A 17,916-nucleotide genomic window follows, 5' to 3' on the forward strand; every position below is an offset into this window, starting at 1 on the left:
GGTAGATGTGCCTTGAAGGAAAACACAGCCTGTGGAGTGCCTATGCAGGAGCAGGCTTCTGGCAGGACATGTGGCCTGTGGAGAGGAGACCATGCAGGAACAGGTTTTCTGGCAGGACCTGTGACCCCGTGGGGGATCCACGCTGGAGAAGTCCATTCATGAAGGACTGCACCCTGTGGAATGGACCCATGCTGGAACAGTTCCTAAAGAACTACATCCTGTGGGAAGGACCCACATTGGAGAAGTTTGTGAAGGACTGTATCTCATGGATGGGACCCCACGCTGGAGCAGGGGAAGAGTGTGAGGAGGAGTTATGACCTCACTACAACTCCCTATTCCCCATCCCCCTGCGCTGCTCAGGCAGAGGAGGAGGTAGACAAGTCAGGAGTGAAGTTGAGCTTGGGAAGAAGGGAGGAGTGGGGGGAAGGTGTGTTTAGATTTGTTCTTATTTTTTTCTCATTATCCTACTCTGTTACAATTAATTGGCAATAAACTAATTTCCCCAGCTCAAGTCTGTTTTGCCCATGATGGTAATCGGTGAGTGATCTCCCTGTCCTTATCTTGACTCATGAGCTTTTCCATTGTATTTTCTCCCCCTGTCCTGTTGAGGAGTGATAGAGCCAGCTTGGTGGTTACCTGGTGGCCAGCTAGTTTCAAGTAAATCTGTACAGTCACAAGTCATTATAATCTTGGTTTCAGAGCAGACTTTGGCTTCAGAGATTTGAGTAATGGATAGAATAGGATAGAATAAGAGAAATGTTAGAACTCTAGGGACTGGCAGAGTAGAAAGCATCCAGCCACTTAGTATACTGTATATTAAAACTGACACATTCTACTTAAATATTGTGTTTCTAATACAAATACAGTTTGCTTCCTGGAAGATAGAATTTCAGGGGCAAAACTTATGTAAACACTAAGCTTAGCAGTTCACTTTTTCCCCCCCATTTGGGAATGAAAACTCTACTTTTCATTAACGGCTTAAATATAATTTTGTTGTGTCTAACAAAAAGAAATCTATGAACATAGAGAGAACTCTTTCCTGATTAAGAACTGAATACTTCTGAAATCTCTTTTTGAACTGTATGCAAACCAGTATTTCCTACTGACACATTTTGAAAACAAAACAAAACAGCCTTCACTGAAACTAGGAAATAGCACCAAAAAGTGACTTAATTTTCTTGCTAAAATTTCTCAAGAATGAAATTCCTTAAACAAAATTAGTTCAGTGGTCAAGGGATGCTGATATGTTTGAACAGAAATTTTCAACAATTAATGACTTGTGATTGACATTTGTGCCTATATGTTTAATTTTATCATGCTATGTTAGAGAACAGCAGAAGTGAGTGCTCTGCAAAGGCAGATGATCTTGGAACCAAGGGTGACAGCAAGGCAGGCAGGAGCAGTGGCCTCAGCTATAGGGCATAGTCCCACAGCAAGGAGAGCAGGGCAGGTCTGGTCACAGCAGCCAGGTTCAGTCAATAGTCCAGTAATGGTTAGGCAAGGCTATAGTGACAAGGCAGGTCTAAGGTCAAGCCAGGAAGTCAAGTCAGTGGGTCAAGTCAGCATTAGTGAGGGACATGGCTAGTCACAGCATATCTGCAGAGTAGCTCAGGCCCAAGGGCGAGGCATCTGCTGCACCTGAGCAAAGTGAGGAGGCCTCTGATGAATGTTCTCCTGGCTCTTTCTCACCCGACTCTTTCCCAGCAGTCTGATCCCAGGTTGCATAGTTGCACCATGTCAGAGCTGGCCTTGAACACAGGCAGCCAAACCACTAAGGGAAGGGAGGAGAGGTTGCAGAGACTGTGTGCTGCTCCGGCATGGTAAATATCTGCCCTGGCACCATGGAGCACCTCCTCCATTTCTGATATTCAGGTTCCCTCTGTTGCTTATCACTCTTTTTGTTCCCTCCTCTCTCTACCTGAAGTTTTCTGTCCTTTCTTAAATATGTTTTCACAAAGGTGCCACCATCTTCATTGATTCACTCAGCTTTGGCTTGCAGTGGGTCTGTTGCAGAGCCAGCTGTGTCCAGCACAGTGCAGCCCCAATGTCCTTTCACAGAGACCACTCCTGCTACCAAAACCTTGCCACATACACCCAATACAGTTATCCTGTCTGGGGTCCTTTCAGGGCTGTCCCAGGAGAATGACAGCCCTGTGCTCCAAGCGTGAAATTCAAGACAAGTCAATGCTGGAGCACCTTTTGGACTGAGGGGGGATTGCTGCCTAGGGATATAAGACACATTATGGGATGCAGGGGAAGACCATTTTGGGATTGCACAGGACTTCTTATGGAGTGTTTAGGGGAGGAACAAAAGGCAGGAAAAGAGAGGGGCTTAAGTGATTTGGGGAGGAATAACGTGGGGAAAAAAGAAGAGTAAGGGGATAAAAAGGGTCGGTTGCATGTAAACGAATGCCTGGTCAATAAACTTGTCTGGCCATGCCCTGTACTTGATCAGTGCAGTCTGTCCTATTTTCTTATTAAATTCCTTTCTAACTCTCCCTGGGTGAGGGGGGCTCTAGTCTGTGTGCATGTATGTGTGTAAGGATGTCTGAGTGCCAGCAACTGGAGTCACTCCACAGGTTGGAGGGCTCATGTGCCTTAGTACCAGCAACTGGAGAAAGCTGAGTGAGAAAAATCAAGTGCCAGTCACTGGAGTGGGACATGGGGCCAGAGCACCTGTGTGTCTATAGTGCCAGTAACTGGACCGAATGATGCCAGGGTGTAAGTGTATGATCACTAGCACAAACTAGCCAGTGACTAGATGAAGTGACCTGGGAGTCAGGGGGGTGGGGGTGTGTCTCTGAGGGTGAGCCCATGGTAGGAGCTCAGGGACCAGTGGAGTCCCAGCCAGATGCTGGAGAGACTGTAGGGTCTGGGGGTCTCTAAGGGTGAAACCCACTTGTGTATGTGTGTGTCTGTAAGGGTGAGACTATGGAGGGTTGGCTACTGGGGAACCAAGAGAGTTCCAGACAGCTCTGTGCATGTGTATGTGAGTGAGTTGATCTCTATCACTAACTTGAATGGGGCTGCAGCCTCAGGGGGTTCATATGTCCAGGTGCTAGCAGCTGGGGAGACTGGGATCAAAGGGCAGCTACTGGGCAGACTGAATATCTGAGCTCTGCTGCTAGAGGGATCCACATTATACTTATGTACATACATTCCCACTAATGGACCTCCATCCTGCTCAGGCAGAGAGGGGAACAGCATAAGGCCATTGGTGCTCTTTGTATTCGTGTGAGTGCTGAGTGTGTCTGTATGTGTATATATATGTATATATGTGGTGTATATGTGTGCTTTGTGTGTGTGCCTACTGGGAATACATCTTCAGCCTTGCTACTGATTAGACCTGGGCATGGAGTTGGGGCAGCCTCGTGTCTCTTGGGCTGTTGAATCTGGCCTGATATTCACCTAACGTCAAGAAGATAATTAGTAACTAACATAGTTATTTCTGTTTCTGTGTCTTTAACTTCTGAGACACTCTATGTCCCAACATAAATATAATCTGAAAATGTGTTCAGAGCTACCTCCTTCTTTAAAAATATATCTTGGTTTCCAATTAAACTCAAGTGCCCATACCTGCCCATGCCAATCAAAAATACAGGCATGTTCTTAGGACTTATTTTCATAGAAGACAGGTGTGTGTGTGATCAGGGTGGGGTGGGCCCCAAAGCTAATAGATTGGTGTCTTTCTTGGCCCCCTATATTTTAAGTGGAGAGACAAAGATTCCTGCAGAATGCAGTTCAGAGCAGAAACCCTAGCATAGGCCATTGGAATTGTGGATACAGCTGACTTGGAACCAGTGAGGAGCCAGTTGGGAGCCTATGGGTCAGGAATAGAAGGCAGAACAACATGGGTGATGTTGTGATGGGTGTCTGCTAGTCTGCCTAATCAGGAAAAAGAAATAGATGAGGCCTTCTTCAGGCAACTGGAAGAAGCCTCATACTCACAAGCCCTGGTCCTCATGGGGGAATTTAACCACCATGGTATCTGCTGGAAGGGCAATTCAGCAGGGCATAAGAAATCTAGGAGATTTCTAGGGTGCATTGATGGCAACTTCCTGACACAGGTGATTGAGAAGACAACAAGGAAAAATGCTCTACTGGACTTCATGCTTACAAGCAAGGTAGAACTAGCTGGGGTTGTGAAAGTTGGAGGTAGCCTTGACTGCAGTGACCACGAGATGTTAGAGTGAACTCCTAAGAGAATCTTAAAAGGAGGGAGCAGAATAAAAAGCAGGACTACAAACCTCGACTTCAGGACAGCAGACTTTGGCTTCTTCAGTTATTTACTTGGGAAAATACCATAGGATATGGGTTGTACCCATGAGTGCTGAGGGAGCTGGTTGATCTCATTGTGAGGACACTCTCAATTGTCTTTGAAAGGTTGTGGAGAGCGGGAGAGGTTCCTGAGGACTGGAAGAGAGTAAATGTCACCTTGATCTTTAAGAAGAGCAAGAAAGAGGTCCCAGGGAACTACAGGCTGGTCAGCCTTGTATTGATCCCTGGGAAGGTGATGGAGCAGCATCCTGGGATAAAGTTAATTCTCTTCTTGGTTACTAGTGAAGTGCTGTGTTTTGGATTTGGTGTGGGAATAGCATGGTCAGAAACTTTTTGGTTTCTCAGACCTTGCTGGTGAGAGGGCTAGAAGGGCACAGGAAATTGGGAGGGTGTAGAGGAATTATAGAGGAATGAAGGCAGGTTAATTAACATTGATAATATACAGCTGTGGGCTGGCTTCAGGGGCAGTGGGTTGGCTGATGTGGATAATGTGCAGCTGTGGCTGGTTCCTGCCAAGTAGTTAAATAGCTCTAAGGCAGAGGTCCTCAAACTTTTTAAGCAGGAGGCTGGTGCACAGATGAAGTGTCAGGAGGTCAGCTGCAGCTACTTGGTTTCCCCTCAACCCCCAGCAGGGGGGTTCTGTAAATACCGGGGGCCAGATTGAAGACCCTGGGGGGCTGTAATTTGAGGACCCCTGCTTTAAAGGGTATGGAAGAAGAGCACTAAATGAAGAGAGACCTAGAATAAGCAGAGGGAGGAGAGTGTGTGCCCTGCATGTAGGAGAGATGAGGAGAGGACCTAGATGGAGGTGAGGGTGGCCTGGCTTGCTGCCCAGGGGCTGGCTGGGTGATGTCTGTCAGCAGGTGGTGAGCAGTTGTATTGTGCATCACTAGCTTTCTTTTCTCTTTTCCATTTGGGTTTCACTCCTCTCTTCCTCTCTCTCCTTTTCCTTGTAACTGTTGTTATTGTTCTTTTGGTTTTATTTTTGCAGTTGTTAAAACTGTTCTTATCTCAACCCTTGAGTTCTATATTCCTTCCTGATTCCCCTTCCCACCCCACCTGGGTGAGGGAGGAGTGAGTGAGGGGCTGTGTGGTACTTAATTACTGGCTGGGGTTAAACCACAAGCAGATAATCCTGGAAACCAGGCACATGGAGGACAAGAAGGTGATTGGGAGTAGTCAGCATGGATTTATGAAGGAGAAACCATGCCTCGCTTGCCTGGTAGCTTTCTATAGTGAGGTGACTAGTTTGGTGGACAAGAGGAGAGCAGTAAGTGTTGTTTTCCTTGACTTCAGTGAAGTCTTTAACGTTGTTTCCCTTAACATCCTCTTAGAGAAGCTGACAAAGTGCAGGCTAGATAAATGGACAGTAAGGTGGACTGAGAATTGGCTGAACAGCCAGGCCCAGAGGGGTGTGATTGAATGCACAAAGTGAAGTTGGAGGCAAGTCACTAGATGTGTACTCCAGGGGTCAATAGTGAGGCTGATAGTGTTTAACCTTCTCATTAATGAGCTGGATGATGGGTCAGAGTGTACCCTCAGCGAGCTGGATGATGGAACAGAAGTGGGAGGAGTGGCTGATAAGCTACAGGATTGTGCTGTCATCTAGAGGGACATGGACAGGCTGGAGAAATGGGTTGACAGGAACCTCATACAATTCAACAATGGGAAGGGCAAAGTCCTGCACCTGGGGAGGAACAACCCCAGGCACCCAGTACATGCTGGGCACCACCCAGTTGGAAAGCAGTTTGGCAGAAAAGGACCTGGGGGTCCTATTGGACAGCAGGTTGAACATGAGCCAGCAATGTGCACTTGATGCAAAGAGGCCAAATGGTATACTGGGCTGCATTAGGAGGAGCATTGCCAGCAGGTTGAGGGAGGTGATCCTTCCCCTGTACTCAGCACTTGTGTGGCCCCAGCTGGAGTATTGTGTCTAGTTTGGGGCTCCTTAGTGCAAGGAGGGTATGGAGCTACTGGAGTGAGTCCAGCACAGGGCCATGGAGATGGTCCAGGGACTGGAGCAATGTCTTCTGTGAGGAGAGGCTGAGCATGCTGCAACTCTTCAGTCTGGAGAAGAGAAGGCTTGGGGGGTGTGGGGTGGGGGTGTGTGTGTGGCAGGCAGGCAACAGGACTTATAAACGTATATAAATACCTGATGGGAGGGAGTGAAGAAGAGGGAGTCAGACTCTTCTTGTGATGCCCACTGACAGGACAGAAGGCAATGAGCACAGATTAAAACATAGGGATAGAGAGGGAGAGGAAGGAAGTTAAAACTCCCCAGAGATCAGCTGGGAAGAGAAGTGGCAGTGCTCCACATGTGAACATCCTTTAGAGTGCAGCAGGAGGGTCACAGTTGCATTGTGGAGGGGTGGTGGTGGGACAACCCCTGACATGCAGAATCAAACTACAACTTAGAGAGTTATATAGCAGGTATGTTTATTGTGACGCTGGGTGTAAGGGGTCCTCCTAACTTGCACACTATTTCAACAAGCTGATGGGTGTTTATTATACAAAGTCATGCATATGTGTAGGGTTTCCAAAAATTCATTATCATAATCTTCTCCCTCTGGTGCCTCTTCAAGATGTACTTTTCACCTTCTTGGCTGGTTACCTAAAGTTCCTGCTTATCTTTGCATACATTAGTAGTCCATTGTTTCTGTTATCTAAGAGTTCTTTAAGTGTCATCCATCATCTAACCTTTTGTTGCAGACCATAATCTATCTTTTTGTTCAAGTGTAAAACATCTGCTAGCTAAAGGATGAGCCCTTCCTTATTGCCCACTCTAAACATGTCAAGCTAATACATGCCCCCTGGGCTAGTTTTTAATCTATATCGCCCCCAACCATTTTGCTGCTTCCCCCCCCAATATTAAAATGACTGTTATTTGCTTATTATCTATCATGTCTATTCTAATATGGAGTCAGCAGTCCAGAAGCTACTGGGTGGATGTGGGGGAGGGAATGACAACTGAAAAGCAGTGCAGTAAGAAGATAAGAGGAGAAACATGGCCTATTGTTTTCTGTGGTGCTTTCTACAGCAGCCTGAGGCAAATCACAAACTGGAAGGTTTTTAATGAATCAAATTTGAAAATTATATCCCAATCAGTACAGTATTCTTTGCAGTGATATGAAAAACAATTGATAAAATTCTTAAATTTGCTATGGACTTTGGTTATGACAGTGCATGATCACTGAGAGAGGTGGTGGGGCCTGAACCATTTGGCAATAATCTAGGAAATTTTTGAAGTTCTTGGACTAAAAACAGTGCGTTTGATGGCAGGAGAGGGGGGTTTAAACATGGAGATAAACTCATAATTTGTGTACATCCAATTAAAAGAGATACCAGGAACAGCTGTTTTCTGCAGATTGTCATGTAGAATCTCTATTTCTTACCTTAGGTTGCCAGAGTGTTTGGTATGTCTTTTTAGATGTTTAGGTGAATGCTTCAGTATAACTTTAGGTTCAACAATTATGAAGACTAGGAACATTTCCCAGGAATGCTTTATATATGCTTGTAGTAAGTCAGGTTTTGACTCCTGCTTCTGTAAGGGTGAGTTTAGTAGAAATGAAATGGTCAGACCATCATAATTAAGTGCAGGGCTCTCCTTTTATCTTTTGGGATGAATAGCCTGTTGCATTCTTGAACTTTTCTTTGGAGAGAAATAGAGATGAGCTTTCAGCAGCTCTCATTTTGGCTATGCCGGAGTTCATAATTTGTCCTTGATTATCAGTATAGTGTTGACGCAGAAGGCTCGGACGCAACTTGTACAACCAATGTGATCAAGTTAGTGCCACTTTATTAAGGGATACACAGCAATTTATACTCTACGGGTGATATTAATAGACTCTCACCAATTTATACCCCCAGCTAAAAATGCACACGCTACGCAGGCTTTGTTATGTAAAAGGTGATAGGTTAAAACTACTCATTCACATACTTCCATCTCCCCTATGATAGGTCCCGGTGTGGTGCCCACATGCTGCTCCCCCCCTTGTGCAGGCATCCTGCTTTTTCTCATCTTTCTGTCCAACTCTCTTATCTCTCTGTGAATACACAGTTTGTCTCCCTTGGCCTTGCATGTGTCCTTCACAACACCTGCAGCTTGTTACAGCTTTGGCCTGCTTGGCCTGCTATTACAACAAAGTTACTTGGTCTGGATAGCTCATAATATGTCCGTTGTCTTCCAGCCACTCCACAGTATAGTGCTTCCTAACTTATTTTCTGCTTCTCCTGGTTTCAGCTGGGACAGAGTTAATTTTCTTCCTGGTAGCTGTTACAGTGATGTGTTTTGGTTTTAGTATGAGAATAATGTTGATAACATACTGATGTTTTAGTTGCTAAGTAGCGCTTACTCTAAATCAAGGACTCCTCAAGTTTCCCATGCTCTTTCAGTGAGTAGGTGCACGAGGAGCTGGGAGGGTGTATAGCCAGGACAGCTGACCCAAACTAGCCAAAGGGATTTTCCATGCCATAGAACATCGTTCTGACTATATGAACTGGGGGGAGTTGGCTGGGAACTGCTGATCACTGCTTGGGGACTGGCTAGGCATTGGTCAGTGGGTGGTGAGGAACAGTATTGTGCATCTCTAGGTTTGTTTGGTTTTTTTTCTTGGGTTTTATTTCTCTCTCTCCTCTTCGTTACGGTTGTTATTGTTATTACTATTATTTAACTTTATTTCAATTGCTAAACTGTTCTTATCTCAACCCATGGGATTTGCCTCTAATTCTCCTCTCCATTCCACCGGATTGGGGAGTGGGTGAGCAGCTGCATGGTACTTGGTTGCCGTCTGGGATTAAACCACAACACTGCTGTGTGTTTTCATATCTTTTTGAAAGATAGATAACTTAGAGATATATAAGAGACTATTGACATAGCTATGTTAATATCTCTTTAAAGACAGTAAAAATTTGTGGTGCTTCATTTCCCCTCCCTCTTCCATCTGTTATATTTTTGTATTTGTTGTAACAACATGTCAGTAGTACGCATCTTGTAAAATGTAATCAACTGCAGTATAAACTTTGTCATAGGGCAGTATACTATTTAGGTCTGAGATAATGAATTGACCTGGGACGTGATTACCCAGGGAAATTAAACTTTTTTGCCATTCTCTCCATCCCTCTTAAAGAAGCCTTTACAGAAGTTGTTTAAACATCCTGTCAAATGAGATAACACGTTGCTTCTATTGTTAAATTCTTTGCTAAATATTTTATCACACTAATAGGCTGATAATCTGTAGAGGTTATTTTCAACCAGAAGATTTGTTTGTTCTTAATATAACCTATGAAACCCATACAGTATCTTCATAAATTTAATGTGCTCCGTTTGATACTTGTTCTAAACTAATTTTCAGCAGACTGAACTGAAACCCTTTAGTACTATAGAAATTTGGCATAGATACAAGCCTCCTGCTTATATGAAATTTAACTTTGGCATTGATTGTGCAAGTGTTACAGTACTTATTTTTGCATGGGATTGAAGACACTGCCAAGAAATGTGGGATTGTCTTGATTACTGTAAGGAAGGCATTTAATTGTAAAGAAGTCGTAGATTAGCAATGAAAAAAATGTAGGAACTAGGAGAAATAATTAATGAGAACATGAAAAAATTTCTGTAGCTTAGAGAGGAAGGAGTATGACTGAATAGTGAAATATGAGCTTATTAGGAGTTTTGGCTTGGAGGTGTATGTTTCTAGAGTAAGAAGACTTGCCAGGATATTTCAAGAAAAGCGGAGAGGAAAAGAAAATTTTATTTTTTAAATATAAAAGCATCTGAAGATAAACAAATACTCTAGAGGAGACTTCTTTTAGAAAATCAGTGTCTGATCTAAACACCATTCAAGACAATGTGGTGTGTAATCTTGTGTGTGTTTGTGGTGGTGAGGTGGTCTTTTCATAGACTTAACTGGGTTCCATTGTTTCATGTGGACTTGTGATAACATCTAGAAATTTGATCACAAGGGACCACTGCTTAACTTTATGCTAATTTAAACTGTTCAGGCATAAATTCTCATGGAAACTTATAGATGTATATTGTGTGATTCATGATGGGGGGAGGTCTTTTTTTGTGTGACTGTCAACTCTTTGACCATATAGTATTTGTGTAACTTAACATCTATTTAGATCTTCCCTGCATTTTTAACATATTTCCTTCCTTTTCCTGTTATAGGTAAGCAACTTGAAGAAAATTTTAAAAGGAATAATGGATTATAACCATGAGGTAAGAATATTCTTAAGTAATCTACATTCACTTATCTTTTGTTATATATCTTCAATGTACAATGTAGTCTGCTGATTTTTAGGTCTGGACTTTTTCAGTGTTGGGCACTCAAGGAGTCTTGTAGCCTGTTCTCATGTGTTAGCCCTCTCAAAATTGATTGCCCACATTACCATACAATCATGTATGATGGAAGGTACCTCCAGAGGTCATGCAATCCAAAGTTGTTTTGTTTTTCCAAAGCAGGGCCAACAAGAGATGATTGCTCAGGGCCTTGTCCAATTGATGTTTTAATACCTCCAAGGATGGAGATTCCACAGCCTCTCTGGGCTGGAGTTCCAGCGTTTAACTACCTTCATGGGGGAGAAAAAGGCTTTTCCTTGCATCAAACCAGAATTTCCTCTGTTGCCTCTCATTCTATCACGGTGCATTTTTGAGAAGAGGCTGGCTCCATCTTCTCTACACCTTCCCTTCCTCTAGGTAGTTTTAGACAGCAATACAAAACTCACCTGAGCCTTCTCTTCTCAAGGCTGAACAAACCCAGATCTCTCAGCTTTTCCTTGTACATCACATGCTCCAGCTCACCAATTGTCTTGGTAGCCCCCACTGGACTTATTACGGTATGTCAGTATCTGTTTTTTACTGAGGAGTCCAGAACTAGATACAGGACTCCAGGTGCGGTCTCACAAATACTGAATAGAGGGGAAGAATCACTTCCCGTGATGCATTGTCTGTGTTCTTGCTAATATGTGGTTGGCCTTCTTGGCTGCAAGGATACACTGCTGCTTCCTGTTGTTGTCCACCAGGACCCCCAGGTTCTTTTCTGCAACATTGCTTTCTAGCCAGTTGGCCCCAGCCTCTACTGGTGCAGTGTGTTACTCCTCCCCAGGTGCAGGACTTGGCATTTGTTCTTGTATTTCATGAAGTTCTTGCCAGTTCACTTCTCCAGCCTGTCAAGGTCCTTCTGGATAGAGGTTCTACCTTACAGGATATTGATAATTTCCCCCAATTTGGTATTGTCTGTGAACTTACTGAGAGTGTACTCTGTACCATCGTCCAGGTGATTAGTAAAGATAGCAAACAGTACTTGCCCCAGTATCCATTCCTTAAGGATGTTGCTAGTAACCATTTGTCAGTTGGACTTTGTACCACTGATCACAACCCTCTTAGCTGAACAGTCCAGCTAATTTTGCATCCACCCTATTGTCCACTTATCCAGTCCATATTTCACCAATCTGGCTAAAAGGATACAATGGGAGACTGTGTCAAAGGCCTCATTACAGTTGAGGTAAATGACATTCACTGCTTTCCCCTTAGTTATGAGTTTCCTGTTCATCCATAGTGACCTTCCATGGTTGCTCAATTTCTTGCATGTTGGAATGGATGTTTGCTGTGCTTTGAGAAGGTTGTCCTTGAAGACCAACCAGCTGTCTTGGGCCCCTTTGCCTTCCAGGACAATTTTCCTAGTAGCAGATACAAGCTGAAATCTATTCTCCTGAAATCCAGGGCTGTGATTCTTCTATTTCATTTGTCAGGATTTTTATCTCCACCATTTTTTGATCATTACAGCCAACCTACCCTTGATTTTTCACATCCCTTAACAGTTTTTCCTTGTTTGTAAGTAACAGGTTCAGGAGAACATCTCCCCTAGTTGGTTCATCAGTCATCAACATAAAGAAAATTATTTTCATTACTCTCAATCTTCTGGATTGCTTGTATCTAGACATGTTGCCCTTTCAGCAGATATCTGTGTGTTTTAAGCCTTACAGTACCAGGGCCTGTGATTGAGGCTGCTTTTTTGCTTTCTAAAAGAGGCATCATATACTACTTCTTAGTCAGGCTGTCTGTAACAGACACCTACCACAATGTTACCTGTGTTGGTCTGTCTGGTCAACTTGACCAACAGGTGTCTGACTGGCTTATCACTCATTCCAAGGCGAAGCTCCATGTATTCAAGCTGCTCCTCTGCATAGAGCATCCATGGCAACACTCCAGCTATATGAGCTAGCCTTCCACTCCTTTGTGCCTTTCCCATCATACTGTCCCCCATGCCATGACTTCAGGTTATGGTAATCCTTCCCCGACTTAACTAATTTAAAGTAGTCCTTGCTATCTTAGTGAGCCTATCAGCAAAGACTCTCTTGCCCTGCTTTGTCAGATGGATTCTGTACCTGATCAGCAGTTTTCATTCCTCAAAGTGAGCCTCATGGTCATAAAAATGAAAGCCCTGCCTGTGACACCAGGTTTTGATCTTCTGTGTGCATCCACTCATACCTGAGCCTTCTTCCCTCACTGGAGGGATTGAGGAGAACACCTCCCTTCCCCTCTGAGACCTGAGTCTCTGGCAAGCAGCAAACCTACCAAGACGTCAAGTCAGGTCTGGAGATGGACACCTTCATCCCCTGCAGGAGAGAGCCTCCAGTAACTATCACCCTTATGTTGTGTGGACAGTTGGCTGAGGCTCACTGGCTCTGATGCCTTCCCTGAAGGGAGGTAATCTTCCTCACTTGTTCCTGGTGCAAATATTCTGTCAGAGCTTCATTATTAGTCTGATAGTTAAGTTTTAGAATACAAACAGGAGACATTTTTGATAATGATTCTGTTTTGGTGATGTCTTTAAACTGTGCCTCTGAACTTTCTCCTCTCTTCCAACCGAAGACTGCTTCTTTCTCCTCCCCTTCCCTGGGAAGAGAAGAGGGGGAGGAAAAGCACTTTTTATCATCTCCCCATTGTAGTTAATTAAAATGTTTTAATTGAGTGTTAGTCTAACCACTCTGTTATATAGGAGGGTGTTATGCAAATTTAAAGATTAATCACTCCATATGACAAAGTTTTTCAGTGGTGAATCTTCATCTCTGAAATCTGAATCTAGTTTGAGTGATGTTTTGTAGTAAATTGGTTAGCACAGTGTGATGCATAGTCTGTTCATTGCATGGGAATATTTCTTGTCCCAAGAAACAATATTCACCTCTTATAAATATGATGAGGAAGATGACTGCAAATACAATGCTTTAGAACAAACAGATTTTTCTAAAAAACTGAGTACCTGAAGTCAGATTCATAAGTCCATATTCAGTAAATGGTCACCCCTCCAAGTGCTGAATATCCATGCTAAAGTTACTATTTTGAGAATAGATGTTTGAGTAAATGTTTTCTGTCCTGACTTATTTGATCATAGTTGAACTTATTGGCAGGCTATAAGTACATTTTAGAATTAATTTTCATGGTTTTTGACATATGTTTTTCAGTATGTGCCCTTATACTTGCACCAGTGCCCAAAGTCTGTAGCTACTTTTGACTTTTCATTTAAAGTTTAAAAGGATCTTTCATTGTAGTCTTTTGGTACACACATCTTCACTGTTCTTCAAAGAACAGTTTGCTTTTAGCTTCTGAATTAATGAATACTGATAACTATAATTAAAATCATTCAGTCATAGAACGTTAGTATAGCTATGACAGAACTATGGCAGCTCCTTTTCAGCTAGTTGGTATATATGATTGTTAGGAGTCTAACAACTTTATTACCTAAGTCAGCAAGCAATAATGATTGATTTACTAAATTGTACAAATATAAATCTACAAGTGTGTTAAGTGTGACACAAACACATGCCCCCTACTGTAGTGATGATTTTGGCAACAGCAGATACGTATTTGATTCTGCTACTTAGCCTTATTTATACTTTTGTTACCAGGGTCTTCCTCCCTGCCTCTGCAAAGCCCTTTTACACAGTATAGGTGAGAAAAATGCTTGGGTTTTACCTGGTGCAGCTAAAAACCTTTGAAAAGCTTTTTTATGACAATTTATTTAATTGTAGAGAAGTGTCATAACTTCTTGCTTGAAAGAGAAAAGTCTCTCGGTAATCTCTCTCTACACTGGTTGTCTTGTCTATTATAATATGGAAGAACAACAAGCTAAAGGAGGCCCCTGGAATCTTGCAGCTTTGGACTCCAAACTTTCATACTTTTTGTAAAATGTTCTGCTATTTATTTTCCTCAAATAAATGAAAGGTGTCTGTTTCATCACAAGACATTTATTCTGGAGCCTAACCTTCCTTTTGTTGTATATGTCATTGAGTTTTGTTGCAGTATTAAAATTGTCAGTTACATTTATTCCATAATCCTAAATGACTCTTTCACTTCCATGTGCCCCCTCTCTCTCACCATGCCTCCCTCTACCCCTTGTACTCACTTGCCTGCATTCTCCTTCTAGTCCACCTTCTCTCCTGCACCCACCTTCTCTTCCTAGCTCTACCTCCCTTTCTCTCTCGTCTTCTCTTTTGCCTTCCCTCTCTCATTCTTTCTCGCCTTCTCTTAGACTCCTTCTCACTGCTTTGCTCACCTTTTTACCCTCTCTTGCCTACTCTCCCTCACCTTCTCTCTCACTCTGGCTCTTTTGCACTCACCACTTCTCTCACAGTCATCGTGATCCACCCCCCCGCCGCAGATACCTTTTCTCACCCTCTCATGCTTTCTCTTCATTCTTTTTGTATTTACATTTACTCTCTTTAATTGCATGTTGTACACTAGGTCAGGTCCTTTACTCATGGCTGAAAAATTAGTTGGTTTTGGCTCTGGACGTGCTAAGTATCCTTAGATTAGACTTACAAAACTTTTAGACCAAGTGTTTTACAAACTGAGATTTATTATTCACTCATGCTAGATGTCTTTTATTGAAGTAAAACATTTCTTACTTTGCAATGGTATGATTTAGGAATTCAGACTTACTTTATTCCAGATGGAAAGCTTTTAGGCATTAGATAATTTTAATGAAAAAACTTAAAAATAATTAATTCATCAAGTGCTGTTGATTAGCTTTTTTTAGGCCTACCTACGTTACCTTTCCTTACCTGGACAAATCTTGTTCTTGATAACCTTGAAACTAAAACTTTGTTATTAGTTGAGACAGCTTTCCAAAATGTCACCTTTGTCAAGTGATAAGGATGGGTTTATATTTTGAAATGCATATATGAGCTGGTGCAATTTTTTTTTAGTTTCTTTAAAGATGGATTTGAAAACTATGCCAAATTAGAGTAAGTGCTTCCTATTGCCTCTGAATCATCTTTGTATTTTGTAATGCATGTGTACGTATTTATAGTGATGTACATATGTATGCAGATTCTAGGGCAACAGATTAATGACTTCACTCTTCCTGATGTTAACCTGATTGGAGAGCACTCTGATGCTGCAGAGCTTGGGAGAATGCTTCAGCTTATTTTGGGATGTGCTGTGAATTGTGAACAGAAGCAAGGTATTAAATTTTGAAAGTATGTTTTGCTTCTAGGGTAGTTAATGAAAATCTAACTTACTTTTTAAATCACTGAGGGAAAATGATACGCTGCTATGAGACACAAGTTTACTTTTTCTAAATCATAATACTACTTTATTTTACAGGCAATAAGTGATGTTATATTATGAGCTTTACTAAGCGTACAGGCTGGAAATGTGGAATTGGTTTTGCTTTCAATATGCATATTTTTAGTTTGGGTTCCCTGAGCTGAAAAGGGAATTCACAAATGAAAAGTCTCGCCCCCAACCTTTAACTATTCATGTGTGAGGTAGCTCTGTGAAGTGAAGAATCAACAAATGTAATTTACACATCCTTCGCTGTGACCCTTGCATTCAGGAATGTATCCCAGTATCTTAATGCATGTCAGAGAGCCTTCATTGTCACCACATGCCATCTACTGACAATTGAGACACTAGGGTTTCTGAGACTTCTGCACAGGGTTAGCACTGGAGTATGGGAGATAGTGCACTTCTGCACCAGTAGCTGGAGTCCAGGCAGGATATCCCAAGGACATCTAAACTCTCACTAGAGGCCTATATTTAAGCTACTAAATACCACCTCAGCAGTTAGTGGAAAACACTTCTGTCTCCTCTGGCTTCTGTGGTGCCAGTTCCTTACCTGACCTACAAAGTAAAATGGGGACCCATTCTGTTTCTCGCCATATATGGCAGAGTATTTGCTAAATGGTAAAAGCATTTCTTAAGGTGTTCCAGGGCCCTTGTCACATCCTTGGGTGTGTGATGTCTTATTGCTATCCAGTTCCCTTAAATTATGTTTAACTCCAGTCGAATTCAGGTAAAAATACAAAAAGTAATTCATAACACTTAAAATCACAGAATCGCAGAATGGTTGAGGTTGGAAGGGACCTCCGGAGGTCATAAAGTCCAATGTCCCTGATCAAGCAGGGCCACCTAGAGATGGTTCCCAGGATCATGTGCAGATGGCTTTTGAACATCCCCATGTATGGAGATTACACAACCTCTCGGGGCAACCTGTTTCAGTGCTCAGTCACCCTCACAGTAAAAAAGGGTTTCCTGATGTTCAGATGGAACCTCCTGTTTTTCCATTTGTGCCCATTGCCTCTTGTCTTGTCACTGGGCACTACTGTAAAAAAGCCTGGCTCCATCCCCTTTGCAGCCTACAGTAGGTCCATATCTCTTATGTACTGAGGAGCCTGGAACTGGACACAGGACTCCAGGTGTGGCCTCACCAGTGCTGAATAAAGAGGAAGGATCACCTCCCTCGACCTGCTGGCAACACTTGTCCTAATGCAGCCCAGGATACCATTTCCCCTATTTGCTGCTGCCAGGTGCCCACCAAGCCACTCTATCACTCCCCTCCTCAGTAGAGGGGGGGGGGGGGGGACGACGACAGGATGGATGGACAGGGACGGGACAAAATAAGATTAAAAACTCATGGGTTGAGATAAAGGCAGTTTAATAAGAAAAGCAAAGGAAACAAAAAAAAAAATATATTCTCTGCTTCCCATTGGCAGGCAATGTCCATCCACCTCCTGGGAAGTAGGGCCTCAATACATGTAGTGGTTGCTCCAGAAGACAAATGCCTTAATAATGAATGCCCCCTCCTGTAGAAGAATGGCTGCAGAAGCATGGCCTTAGAATCTCTGAAGATCTGCACAATCCAGGCCTGGTATTAGAATAGGCCTGTAATCAGAATTGTACTGAAGTTGCTGTGCTGAAGTTAACAAGAAAAGTAGCCTTGAGCTATTCTTGAATGCTGAGACCGAGTAATTATGTTGTGCCAACAGGCTGTGGCTGTAACAAGATACAGCTGCTGGGAAAGCAGGTGCAGGGCCAAGAAAGATAGGGACTGGTATGGGAAAATAGGGAGTAACAAACTACAAGGCTGAAGCACAGCAACACAATTAGCTACATGGATAGAATGCTTATTTTAGTCATGATAATTAGGGGTGTGAGAACCGTGCGCGTTTAGAGACTACTAACCAATTATATTTCTGCTTTACGAATATGCATGTGTATCGGTTCTATATAAGTAGTGTTAGAAACTAATAAAGTTGAGCAAGATGCATAACTCATATTGAGCGTCTTCTTGACTCCGGCAAACCCTTCTTCCAACACCCTCCTCTTCCTCCTTTCCCTTAGCTTTTATTGCAGAA

The 17,916-nt window shown here is 42.9% G+C and overlaps 1 protein-coding gene across 4 annotated transcripts in view; it reads left to right on the plus strand.

Annotated features, from left to right (window-relative positions):
- The window catches only part of LOC130141968 (protein Hook homolog 3-like), a 124,957-nt gene that overhangs the window by 44,817 nt on the left and 62,224 nt on the right, over positions 1–17,916 (plus strand). For 2 of the 4 annotated variants that reach the window (XR_008819233.1, XM_056323328.1), the window contains exons 4-5: positions 10,445–10,495; positions 15,608–15,740. Coding sequence is in view for 2 of the 4 variants with exons in the window: in XM_056323328.1 (XP_056179303.1) it covers positions 10,445–10,495; positions 15,608–15,740 (184 nt within the window). In the remaining 2 variants the exon portion in view is untranslated. The remainder of the gene's footprint in view (positions 1–10,444; positions 10,496–15,607; positions 15,741–17,916) is intronic. The other 2 variants (XM_056323329.1, XM_056323330.1) reach the window with 1 other exon arrangement.

This window comes from Falco biarmicus, chromosome W, assembly GCF_023638135.1.
Source record: "Falco biarmicus isolate bFalBia1 chromosome W, bFalBia1.pri, whole genome shotgun sequence".
NCBI lineage: Eukaryota > Metazoa > Chordata > Aves > Falconiformes > Falconidae > Falco > Falco biarmicus.